Source organism: Parasteatoda tepidariorum, chromosome 10 (genome assembly GCF_982258835.1).
Source record: "Parasteatoda tepidariorum strain Cologne lab strain chromosome 10, Ptep-v5.0, whole genome shotgun sequence".
NCBI lineage: Eukaryota > Metazoa > Arthropoda > Arachnida > Araneae > Theridiidae > Parasteatoda > Parasteatoda tepidariorum.
Window position 1 is genome coordinate 43,660,187 of NC_141764.1, and position 12,808 is coordinate 43,672,994.

The 12,808-nt window shown below is 28.9% G+C and overlaps 1 protein-coding gene across 4 annotated transcripts in view; it reads right to left on the bottom strand.

Moving 5' to 3' along the window:
* LOC107455980 (cell adhesion molecule Dscam1) overlaps nucleotides 1-12,808 on the bottom strand; it is a 456,371-nt gene that overhangs the window by 315,403 nt on the left and 128,160 nt on the right. For all 4 annotated transcript variants that reach the window (XR_015429973.1, XR_015429972.1, XM_087154010.1 and 1 more), the window contains exon 3: nucleotides 10,091-10,252. Coding sequence is in view for 2 of the 4 variants with exons in the window: in XM_087154010.1 (XP_087010136.1) it covers nucleotides 10,091-10,252 (162 nt within the window). In the remaining 2 variants the exon portion in view is untranslated. The remainder of the gene's footprint in view (nucleotides 1-10,090; nucleotides 10,253-12,808) is intronic.

The following is a 12,808-nucleotide window of genomic DNA, read 5'->3' on the forward strand; positions in this document are numbered from 1 at the left end:
ATTACCCCAAACTATGGTTCAACTCAAATTAATTTTTTATTTCCAATGAGCTGCACAAGTACGCACTCATGAGCAGACCTAGTGCGTTCTCCAGAAGTGAATTTCACTCTTTCAGGACCACCACAATGGGTGAGATACAGTTGGCCATGTTAATTTGGACGTCTAGTTTCTGCCACACTAGATGGAAGCACCGAGACTCTTATTAGGATGCTAAAGTGCACTAGGAATTTAATTTTGACAGAAATGCCAAGAGCCAATAAAGCACTCCAGGGATCTTTTACATGCCGCATAATCATACGACATGGCCACTGAGGATTTTCTGTATCCCGAAAATTCGGCGTCTGGGCTGGGGATCGAACCCGCAGACTTGGGCTCAGAAGGCCGAAGACAAACCAACTGCGCAACCCAGCTACCAATACTTCAATGTAACAATCAATAAAAGAAAGTAATACAATCTAAGATGGTAAAATGGCTTAGATGCCTGATTTGGGAATTTTCTTTCTTCAATCTCCGTAGGTGATTTAATGCCAAGGTAGCTTCAGATTTATCGATATAAGCTTTTCTGAGGATAAAAGATGATTGGATATGCAATTCTGTCGACTTGGATACCATAATACCGTAGATCTCGTAGTTGTGGATCCTTTATGCTGTTGTTACTAATACTCCAAATTCTGACGAAGTCAAAACAGGTCTAAAAAACCATTGACTCAAAGAAAGTCAATGACTTGGAAGGGGTTTGAAAGATCCCTTCTGAGTTTGATTCTTGTTGAGGATCAAATAATCCAGTATGTTTTTGGAAGAAATCTCTTGATCGTAGCATTTTATGACAAAGGTTATTATGCCACCTTTAAAAGATAGGCTCTAAATGTAGTCACTAGCTAGCCATGAAATACTGTCTGAGAACCTCGTTTTCAAACTAGGTTTAAAGACCTAACCGGCTTTTTACCCAAATACAAGAAATGGACTGAGGGCTCCAACCATTCTGTCTTGAGTTTAGTTTTTTACTTATAGTCCGTTTCTTAAACTTCATGACTAACTTTACCGACAACTAGCTATTGCGGGAGAAGTTTACTTTTACCGATATAAAATTTCAACATTGAACCTATTTTTTTTAATTATAAATAGTTGAAAAATATTTAAAATATCTAAGTTGTTATTACATTCTGAAAATAAGATGAAATTAATAAGTATACATTAAATTTTTAGTTTTTAAGTTGTTCAGCCGTAGATGAATAATTTAACAATAACTTGTTAGAATAAATCTTTTCTTATTGGTTATTTGTTGATTTGTGACGCATCAGCTCTGAAACTCTTGCTGACTAGAAGATTTTGTCTGCTTGTCAGTTGGATTAGCGATTTCGTATAGGATGTTTACCTCAGAATTCAATCGTCGAATTCTTGAAGGTTTTATTTATTTTTATTACTTTAGCCTTTATGCGAGCTTGAGGGGGCATAGCTCCTTTTCCCAGCTATTCTGGATGTTCCAGTACGTGCTAGGTCTGTTTTTATTTTAAAGTTTTTAATTAATAGTTTATTTCGGAAATTTAGTTTTATTTTGTTATTCGATGACTCATATTAGTTTAATTCATGTCAGTATTCCCCACATAAGTAATGAAATTAGTTATTAGTTTATATGTAATAAACAAAAAATGACAACTTTTAAAGATTATTTTAGTATTTAACTTTTAGATAATAATATTATCAAATATAGTAGTTAAATATAATACTTCGTTGCATTAAAAGATCGTAATTTTTAGCAAAAATATCGTGCTTGTATCGTGCAATATCGACAAATATCGTGCTGTTTTCAGATTATGAAATTTTTAGTTATAATTTTTAAACGCATTAACAGATACGTTCTTCATACGAATGTGAAGATTCACGCATGTGAGAAAGCAACAGAATATACACAACAAAAAATATGGTTTTTAAAAGAATAAATATTAAACTCATCTTGTAATTGACTTACAATTAATGATCAGCATCAGGGAAAACATTTTATTTTAATTAAAAGGGAAAAAATGCATAATCAAAATAGCAATATATAGCGACCAAAAATTCATTTAAATGACATCCAGAAAGAAATTTCTTAAAGAAAATTGCCAACATTATGTGTGAACTGCTGAGATTGCAATATTAAAGTGCAAAAAGTAACATGGAAGTAAACAATATAATTGAGTATTAGAAAAAGCAAGGAAATAATAAGTTTCATATTTAATTAATTACAGAAAAAAAAATTTTAAAGTGCTCCTACCATATGCTGTTTTTCTACAATTAATGAAAATATTTCAAAGAAAGGCAGAAAAATAGCCCAAAACCGATTTACGTATCGCTATCAAGATACAAAATATTGAACAAATTCCATCTCTAATATACTTCTCACATATGTGCAAATGATGAAAGGTACATACTATTTATATTCCTGATTGTGTACAATATACTTTAAACCTGATTTTAAATACCTAATAGCTAATTCAGCCAAGAATTTCTAAAAAAAAGCGTTTTATAGCTTGTCATAGTTTGTAGAATAATATTTAGTAGTTTATAAAGTACTATTTTAGAGAAAATAACTGAAAAAATATTTTATCACAACTATGAGGAAGTATGTAAAAATAATTGAATATGCATTGAAAAATGTATTAGAATGCAGTTGAAGTGAAATGTCTCTCCGCTATTTGTCATTAGAAGAGGGATTTTTGCATATCAGTCGATAGTTTCTGCTATTTTTCAGTTAAGTATACTTTTAGCATTGCTAAAATATTCCAATAATGGAATAATATTTCTCTTTCAAGAGGCAGTTTGGCACACTTCCCGAACTAATTACAGAATGCGGTATCTCATTTGTTGCAACTCTTAAAAGAAAACAGTTTGTAGCAAAATAACGTTAAAGCTTTTAAGACAAAAATAGAAGCAACATAAAGGAGTGCAGTACAGCCTCCCTCTTGGAGATAGGTTTCAAACATTGCGTAATTTTTATTCTTTGTTCATTAAAACTTATATATGCAATAAATTTAACGTAATTATCAGATGGTTTATTACAGGGATTAATAAATTTGTCAAAAATGTTAACATGTTAAATTATATATACTTTGCCAATTTAAATAGAATAAATCAGTTTATTTCTATTTCTTTTAACCCTAAGCTTGTCAAACAAGTTGTAAATCTACACCTTAAATGAGTTTTTATTTTTCGTTGAAAACTTCTATGTAAGCAAAGTCCTCATTGTTAGCCATGGTGAATTCAACCATTAGAACTGAGACTCGATTGTTTAGTGGTTAATGCACGTAGCTGTTATTGTGAAACACTGGGGTTCGATTCCTAGTTCCGGCATGAAGCTCACCCAGCTCCAAATCAACAGATATCAGGCTTACCAAGGGAAAAAGGTGGTACTGGGCTCAAAGCTAATATCAATACCATAATCATGGCGTTGACCATGGAATTGTAGAGCGTTAAATTTTTCTTGAATGGAGATTTCCATATTATTTATCTCTTGCCTTAATTCAAAAAGTTAACGAAAAATTCATTCAATTAAATCAAAACAATTTTGCTTCATTTGCATTGAGATTTAGCACTTTTAGGACCGTGTTACGTAAGCTCGTGATTCACTACCCAAGTGAGTAAGAAAAGCACTTGGGCCCTTCTCTGCCCAAGTGCTTTTTTTACTCTACTGGCCAAAGATACATATTCTATTAGTGTGCTCTCATAATACATATCCCATTAGTGTGCACATGTGCTCCTTAGTACGTATAAACTCCAAGCGTGTGAGCCAAGGGAATTACTTATTTCTCCTTCCGCCGGTGATACAACTCATTCAGAAATTGTGAAATATTTTGTAGCAATTTTGGTAAAATGAGCTTGAGAAAAGCAAAAAGTCCCCCAGGAAAGATAGAACTCTGTGCACTAACTACTCAGTCAATGTCAAAACATCTTTGAGATTTAAGTTACAGGAAAACATGCTGTTTTTATCAGTGTAATATAGATAAGGTGCGAACAAAAGTATAATTGCTTCGTAAAAAAAAGAGAATAAAAACTGTCTTGTTAGTTAGTCTCAATTAATTTGCACACATGACGAAATTGTAACGTTGCTCTAAGATCATAAGTACTAATGAAGTTTCAATTTATACCCGAAATAACATACGAATTTCGAGTAATAAAACATCATGATTAAAAAAAATTGCAAAAGTTGATTAAAAAAGTTCATCGTTTTAAGGCAAATGGCCCAATTAAGATGCATTAATTAATTGATGCATAAAAAAATTTAGATTAATGAATCAGGCACAAACGATTACTTTCTGCGCATAAATGTAACTTCTTCGGGCAAATCGAAATGTTTGACTCTCGACTAGTAATGGGATGTACCTGCTATCTTTAAGGTGTGCTTTGAATAATTTAAACAAATACATGGGTCCCTTAAGGAAATTTGTACTTAATGTTTGAATCGAAATATGTTTTGGATATAAGTATGCAAATTAAAACAATTCTATTCAATTATTTAATAAACCTCTTTTACCGAACAGAATTTAATGACAAAACTATTTTGCTATCTATTAAATATTTTTTTTATTACTGTATTTCACTAAGGAAAAAAACTTAATTGAAATGAACATATTTTTCTTATTTTTCAAAGAAAGAGGTTTGAAATATTAAATGAATGATAAAAATGACCTGAGGTATGGAAATTTGAATTGTTCTTATATTTTTAATTACATTTTGCCGAAAATATTTGACTCATTTCACTCAAACTCGAAGCTCCATCATAAATAAACTCGAAATTCCATAATTGTTTTAGTGGTTGAAAAATCTGCATCCTACATTACAAAGAAATTATGATTATTCTTATTAAGTAATTTGGAGCAAAAATTATTATTTTTGATTATTTACTTTAAAACTAATTTAAGTTAATTACTTTTTAAAATCATTTTAATGGATATCATTTGCAATAAATGAATGCAAGGATATTTGAATTCACTGAGTTAGTTCTAGATATATATGCAAAATATTCTAAATATGCAGAAATTAAAACAATAATTAAGAGGTCTGAAATTCGATCCTATCGGATGATTAAATTATTGCGATCGAGTTGCTGTGGCTCAAAGGATAGAGAGCTCGCCACCCTATGAGGTGATCTAGGCTCGAATCCCAGCGATGGCTGGTTGATATGTATTTTGCACCCGACATACACTGACCACGGTTAGGACGTTCATTCCCCAAACAAAAGTGACATCCTAAAATAAAAATTTAAATTCTCTCAGTACGTGAATATTCCTACGAAAGAACAATATAGTTAAATGCTTGTGTTTAAAATACATTTCATCATTGATTTAAGTTGATAGAAAGAGTATTGCGTGATAAAAATACATTTAACAATGCCAGAAAAGTTTTTAAGTGTCATTAAAATACGTAAAAGGATTCGGAGAAAAACACCAGCGACCAATATATCTGAAACAACTACTATCTCTCTTACTATCCATACCGTATCATACAAAATGGAGAACGTAGATATAAGACTCTATTATAAAAAAAAAAAGGGCAATTTTTATTTCTTACTCAGAAATACAATCTACCACCAACAGTTTCTGTAAACAAAATGAAAGGAAAAAATAAAAGAAATGTTTAAAAAAACGTTACATGCCCTTCACCTTTTCTTGTATCCTTATCAAATGCAGCTGCTAACCGATTGGTAAGGCTTTCTTTCTCTCTTTGCATGCTCGCTTTGCCTTTCAAAGACTCGATTTTTACAGAAAATGAAAGAGAAAAACTTTCTGCGTGTCGTTTTTCTTTCCTTCTGTACACGAAAGGATACATGAAGTTACGTGAACCATAAAAGAAGCGTTAACCTGCAGTTGTCGCTAGAGTGTGTACCTTTTTCTGTTTTTTTTTTTTTTTTTTTTTTTTTTTTAAAGATATATATCACCGATAAGTTTTCTTTAACTTAACATTCACTTCTGTCAAGTGTTTTTGCTACTTTGTAAAAACACAATTTTTAAGGTGAATTATTAAAAAAAAATAGTATCAAATATTTAGATGGATTTAAAAAAGATTTATCGTGAAAATTTTAAAAACGTAGTGGTACAAATGCATATAAAACTAAATATGTTGATTATCCATACTATCATAAAAAACTAATTATTTCAGATATTTAAAAAAAAAAAAACAAGGTAGAAATTAAATCAAAAACCTTGGTATTTTTCGTCAATTATTTTTTACTTGCAAACATGAATATAGAAGAAATTTTAAATTTTAAAAGTTTACTTCCACACTATTTATACACTATAGAGCTTTTAAATTACTAGGTTTTATTTACTACAGTCAGCTTATGCACAGAGCTCAAAAAAGAAAGAAAACCGAACCACCTTGAATAACTTTCGATCTAATGATTGAATTTTTCAGCTCTGGGACACAATCTTAGTAGTTCGAGAGGGTAACTTCAAAATGAGCCAATTAATTAGTGAAGAGGTTATTTTAACTTACGAAATCAAATACTGAAACGTACTTTCTCTGAATAAACATAATTTTTGTTCAATGGATTTAGGATTTCCCCCCCCCCGAAATATGCTGAGTAGTCAAAATTTAAGAAATATGGTCTACATAGTTAGGTCAGGAGAGCGATCCTAACCCTTGATCCGTACCCCTTAATGTTAATTTAATTTTTTGAGTATTTCGCCATACCTAGAGAACTTTTGAAGTGAATTGAAAAATATTTTCACACATTTATAAAAATTGTTCATCCAAAGAAAATTCCATGCCAAAAAAAAATGAGTTTTCAGTTATTTTATTTAATAAAAGTCGAGAGAATGTGAATTGTAAGGTATATATTTTCTTACATTATTAAGAATATAATTTTACATGGCAAAGAAGTACAAAATTTGAGCAAAATTGATCGAATAGTTATTGAGAAATCAAATTTTAACTATGGGACATTTACCTATTTCAACTATACGACTTTTTTAAAACCGATTTCTCTCAAATTTACTGTTTTGCTGTGTTAAATTCTGTATATTCTAGAATTATGTGCCTTCAAAAATGTCAACATCCAAAAAATCATTCACTGGGACATAAGTACCAGTTCTGAAATTTTTCTTCATTTTTTTCAAGAAAATATTCATTATTGGTGTACTTAACTACTGCTATTTATATTTTAATAATGATAATAAAAGACATGTTATTTAAAAATATATATATTTTAGGCAAGTCTTAAAAAAAGTTTAGTAATCATTAAAAATTGAAATGTTATTATAAAAATTGCGCGTATTATACTAAAAAATCCTCACGTCTACTAAAGTATTTGCGTTCATCGTGTCTTAATAAAAGTATTATATATGAACATTACAAAATACGTAAAATAAACATTGCAAAAGAAAATCAACTTCAAAACAAGCATATTCAAAAATTAGTAATGTAACAAATATTATTACAATTTTTGAAGTTATGTATATATGTGTATTAAATATGTTTTGTAATCTGCTAAAAAGGGGGCATTTTTTACATTTTTTGTAAGAGAATCAATCTTTTTTTTTTAAAAAATGCATTGCAATAACATTCTTTGAAAACCATAGCTAACTATTAAAACTTTTCGCACACTATGAAATAGTATTTTTTTAATACAAATATAATGACTAATTAATTTATGGTAACATATTTAAACATTTTCTACATCGAAATAATTGCATTTAAATATCAATAAAAATATTTGTTTTCGCTGGATATTCTTATTAAAACAAGAAGTGTATAGATTGTAAAATAAAAATGAACAGTTATATTACCATAGTATTTAAATCTTTATTATAATGCTTAATAAAAAATTATTAAAAAATATAATTGGTCAAAAACCTATAATTATTTTGTTTAATTTTCTGAATGGTCGCATCTTAATTCTGAATAAAACTTGAATAAGAGATTAAGAAAATAAAAATGTTTTTTTTAATTTATCAGTTGTTATAAATAAAATTTTGTGATCAAATAAGTTAAAAAATTAAAAAAAAATCTGATAAGAGAAGCAATAATCAAATCCTAATTTTTTAATCAATTAAAAATGAAAGCTGTCATCAACTCATCAAGGGTTTAACGCTAAACAATATCTTTAATAACGTCAAATAGTATATAAATTCACTCTTCGCAAAATACTAACAGCATTTGAATTTTTGGAACAGTAAAAAAAACTATTTGAATACACTTAAATCGATAAAAGTGTTTACAGAATTTAAATGAAGCATTTATTGTTTAATACTACTTGTAAAAAGTGAATAAACTGTTAGAGGCTTTTTTGGAAACAAAAGTCACGTTCTTTGCAAAAAAATAAGTACTGAATAATTCAACGACATAAAAAGTTAACAAACGTCAGAAAAATATTCATGAAAAAAATAAAATAATTCATGCATTTAGATACTGTAAAAAAGAAACTAGTGAACTTCGTTTTTGGCAATTACACTAAACTTTTGAAATTTCACCCATCATAACTTGCCAGTGTTATTATTTATTTGATGAAAAAAAGCAAAAATTGTAAGAAATACTTCTAAAATGCAGAAAACATACCTGAATGAATGAACCTTTAAAATAAAAAGGGTTCTACAATATGTTTTTCGATATTTTATTTTGCTCAAAATGTTAAATAATTCCTATATATTTGTAGTCTAAGCATCGTTTGAAAAAAATTGAGAAAAGATTAATTATCACAATTATATATATATATATATATATATATATATATATATATATATATATATATATATATATATATATATATATATATATATATATATATATATATATATATATATATATATATATATATATATATATATATATATATATATATATATATATATATATATATGCAGTTGTTTTTTCATCCGATGAAAAGAAAAGACTTTATTAAATATTATAAAAATGCATTTATGCAAACAATATTTATTTTTAGCAAACAATATTATTTTTAATTGGTCCAAGTTATTAGAATATAATACGAAAATATGCTTTTAATAGTTCTACAAGTACCTCATCAATGTTTTAGATTTATTGCAGATTATTTTAAAATGACTTTTTTACGTTATGGATGTGTTTCATGTTATGAATTTTTTTTAAATGGGACTTTACTCACTCGTCTATTCTTTTAAGACTATTTAACGACTATTTATTTATTGATTATTTATTTAATGATTACTTATTTAATTATTATTTATTTAATTAATATAGCTTGGAAATATATTCATACGTATGTAGTGATAGTAATGTGGTGATATTATATGATAATGTGGTTATAAATTATACATTTCCCGGCATCCTTAAATAAAGAGTAATTATCCTACCTACACTCACTCCTCATCATTAAATGGAATGTAGTTCATTTAAAATATAAAAAAATGCATTAGTTTAATATTTCAGAACTTTTCAACCGCATGCTGGCATGAATTACTCACATTTAAAAATTTGCATAGGAACATCTCATTTAAAATAAATATTTCAGTTATATAGTTTCTTCAATTCCTGTTCAGAAACCTCAATAACGTTCATTTACCGGCTCCGTTTTACCCAGACGATTTGGCATGGAGAAGTACTTGAGATTTGGTACATGGAACCTCCGCACCTTGAATAGGGGTGACTCACTCAAAAAACTAATACATGTTTTGGACGACTTAACCTTGCAAGGGAGTTGCATGGATAGGAGGCGCTGGCGTTTGTAGGCTATTGAGGCTGCCAAGGCCTGCAAGGGGCTGTTACGCTGACAAAGAAGAAGTTTCTTCAATATTCAGTTTCCCACGCCTTGATTTGTAGAGTAGTTATCTCGACTTTACCCACGCATCCCTTCTTTGAAGACTACTTATTCAATGATTATTTACTTAATAAATATAACATAAAAATGTAATCATCCATATTTCTGAATGTTTTTATAAAATGTATATTTTCCCTTCTCCTCTAATGAAGAATAATTACCACACTTATGTCTTATCACAAATGGAAGTGTAATTCATTTAAAAAAACTATACCTCAGTTTAATATTTCAGAACTTTTCTATCAAAATTCCAGCCTGAATTATTCACATTTAAAAATTTTAAAAGAATCAACACATTTAAAATAAATATTTCAATTCTACCTTGTGTCCCATCAGAGTGAATTACCAATCCATCGTCACGGAACCAAGCCGTAGTTGTCACGTAGTCCTTCACAAAACTCGGGATATGGCACTTGAGGACAGCTGTGTTGTCTCGAATTACAAATTCATCGTATACTCTCACTTCATACTGCTGGCTCAGTACTGAAAGAAAACAAAAAAGTAAGAAAAAATTATGGAAGAGTCAAGTCAAAATGAAGGAGAGAATGTCCCATCAAATAGGATCAAGAAAGTACGAGGAGCGTGAAAATTAGCTCTTTTCACACTCGGCCGACTATGAGGATTTTCAGTGGGAAAATAACCGTAACGCAGTGGTCCGCTGAGCTTCGTCAAGAGAAGAATATAAATACTGTATTTCCAACAGTATCCCATTTTTATGTTATGTTGAGTCTAGACAAAATGTTAAGATTTTGCTCTAATAATGAGTCTGTTTAGTTTTTTTTTCTTCATTTAAGTAATAATTTAAGCTTCAAATTTGAAGAAGACATGGATGCTAAAATCCTTTGTATGCAGCATTTAGTCAGAAATAAAATAAACTTCTCTATATTATAAAGATCGTGGATATTAGACAGTATTTTAATGTATTTTATATGGTATTAACATAACAGATAACCCTAAAATTGTGTAATAAACTTCGATTAAATTTTAAAAAGCAATAAATAATTTCTATCTAGTAATTAAACTACAGAAAAATTATTCAATTTTTTTTTAAATGGATAATACTTTTAAGCCTATTTATCTTCATATAACAGCTATTAAAACACTATGTATTAAATTAAAAAAAGTTATATTTCTAAGTTACGTAGTTAAAGTCTAAAAAATACTAAATTCAACTGTATCTTACAATATATTAAATCCTAATTCCATTAATGCGAGAGTATTTCATAATTAGAATGATTAATTGTATTGGAAACGAAGGAAAAGATCCGAAATGTAAACATTTTTTTGACTTATGAGTTTTATAAAATTTTTAATATAGCTCTCATATTTTATAAAATATAAAAGAAAATTGTTATTTATATTATTTCTAAAACAATTAATTTCCTTTAAAACAAGTGCAATTTGTTTGATTATTAAAATATCACGTTTTTTAATGGCCCAAAACATTATCTACTTATACTGCATCATTATCAGAATTTATAGTTAAAAATAATCTATCCAAGGAATTGAACACAGATATTTAGTTTAAAATAAAGCATCCATATTTCTAAATAGCTTAATTCAAAATCCTTTTTAATTTTTAAATGTGTGTTAAATTTCTAGAATTCTGTGCATTAGTTTAATTTCTAATTTTGATCACAATGTCAAATGTGATGATAAAACATTGCTCACTATTTATCTATATTTTAATTCAAATTATCACATTAATTACAATACATATTCATTGCAATCCTGCCTAAAAATTATTTGGCGTAACATTAAGCGTATAATGCTAAATTTTGAAAGAAATGTTTTCATATATCTTATTGCATTGTAAGAATAAATGTAAGAATATTTGAAATTAAGAATGTCTGGAACTAAATATAAATAACCAAAAATATATAGTTATTTTTCCAATTACTCTCGAGCTTACAATTACTTCGACTAATCTTCAATAACTAGTATAATCAAGAACTACTATAATAGAAATAGTATAACTAGTATCAACATTTTTTAAAGGGAAAATCAATAGTAAAGGTATTTTAACGTCTCCGAATTAAGGATGATTGAAGAAAGGAATGAGATTATTTCATTTAGGATGTAATTTTTTCTTATTTTAAGAATATTTATTTTTATGTTTATATTTTAAATAGACACAATATATATTAAAAATGCTACATTTAGAAATGCTGAAAAAATCCACCCCTTTATTGATTACGATTTAATTCGTGATGGATACTCGTTTTGGGAAACTGAGCATAATTTGACTTATACATAAAGAAGTGATGCTTTGTAATGCTCCAATTATAGAGGTGTTAGTCTGCTTTGCACGTTCTGTAAATTATTCTCTACAATATTACTCAGGACTTTCTGATGGAACTAAACCGCATTTGCGTTACATGGAGAGGAAAACCTCCCACGGTTAGCCTGTCGGCAAGGAGACTCTAACCCATGATCCATCTACCACTTCTCTATGATCCGACAACCACTTCTCCACGATCCGTCAGCTCTCTGGTATGTGTGATCCTGGTGCGGCATTTGTATCTACCAGCCATCACTGGGATTCGAACCCAGTTCACCTTATTGGAAGGCAATTTCTCTATCCCCTGAGCCATCAAAAATTTATTAAAGATTCCGCAATTAACACCATTTTTCCACAAAACTCTGCAAATTTTCGCATTTGCTGATGATATTGCTATAGTAACCCGGACCCAGGGGACTCTCAAACAAGCCTTTCTTTTCTTGGAAAAAGAAGCAAGGAAAATGCATATTTCAATCAGCCAAACCAAAACCAATTGTGATGACTATTAATTTTAATGATGCCCATCTCCTCAAAATAGGTGACAAGAGTTTTGAAGTAAATAATAGTGTGAGTAGTTTGAGCTCTGAATTGAACATTAATAACGATGCAACGTTAGAAGTACGTAACAGAATAACAGTTGGTAAAAGGTGTTTAAACGGAATACACAAATATTTAAATCTCGTCTCATCAGCAAGAAGATAAAATTACTACTCTACAATGTTTTGATCAGGCCCATAGTTGCATTCTCTGCCTAAATG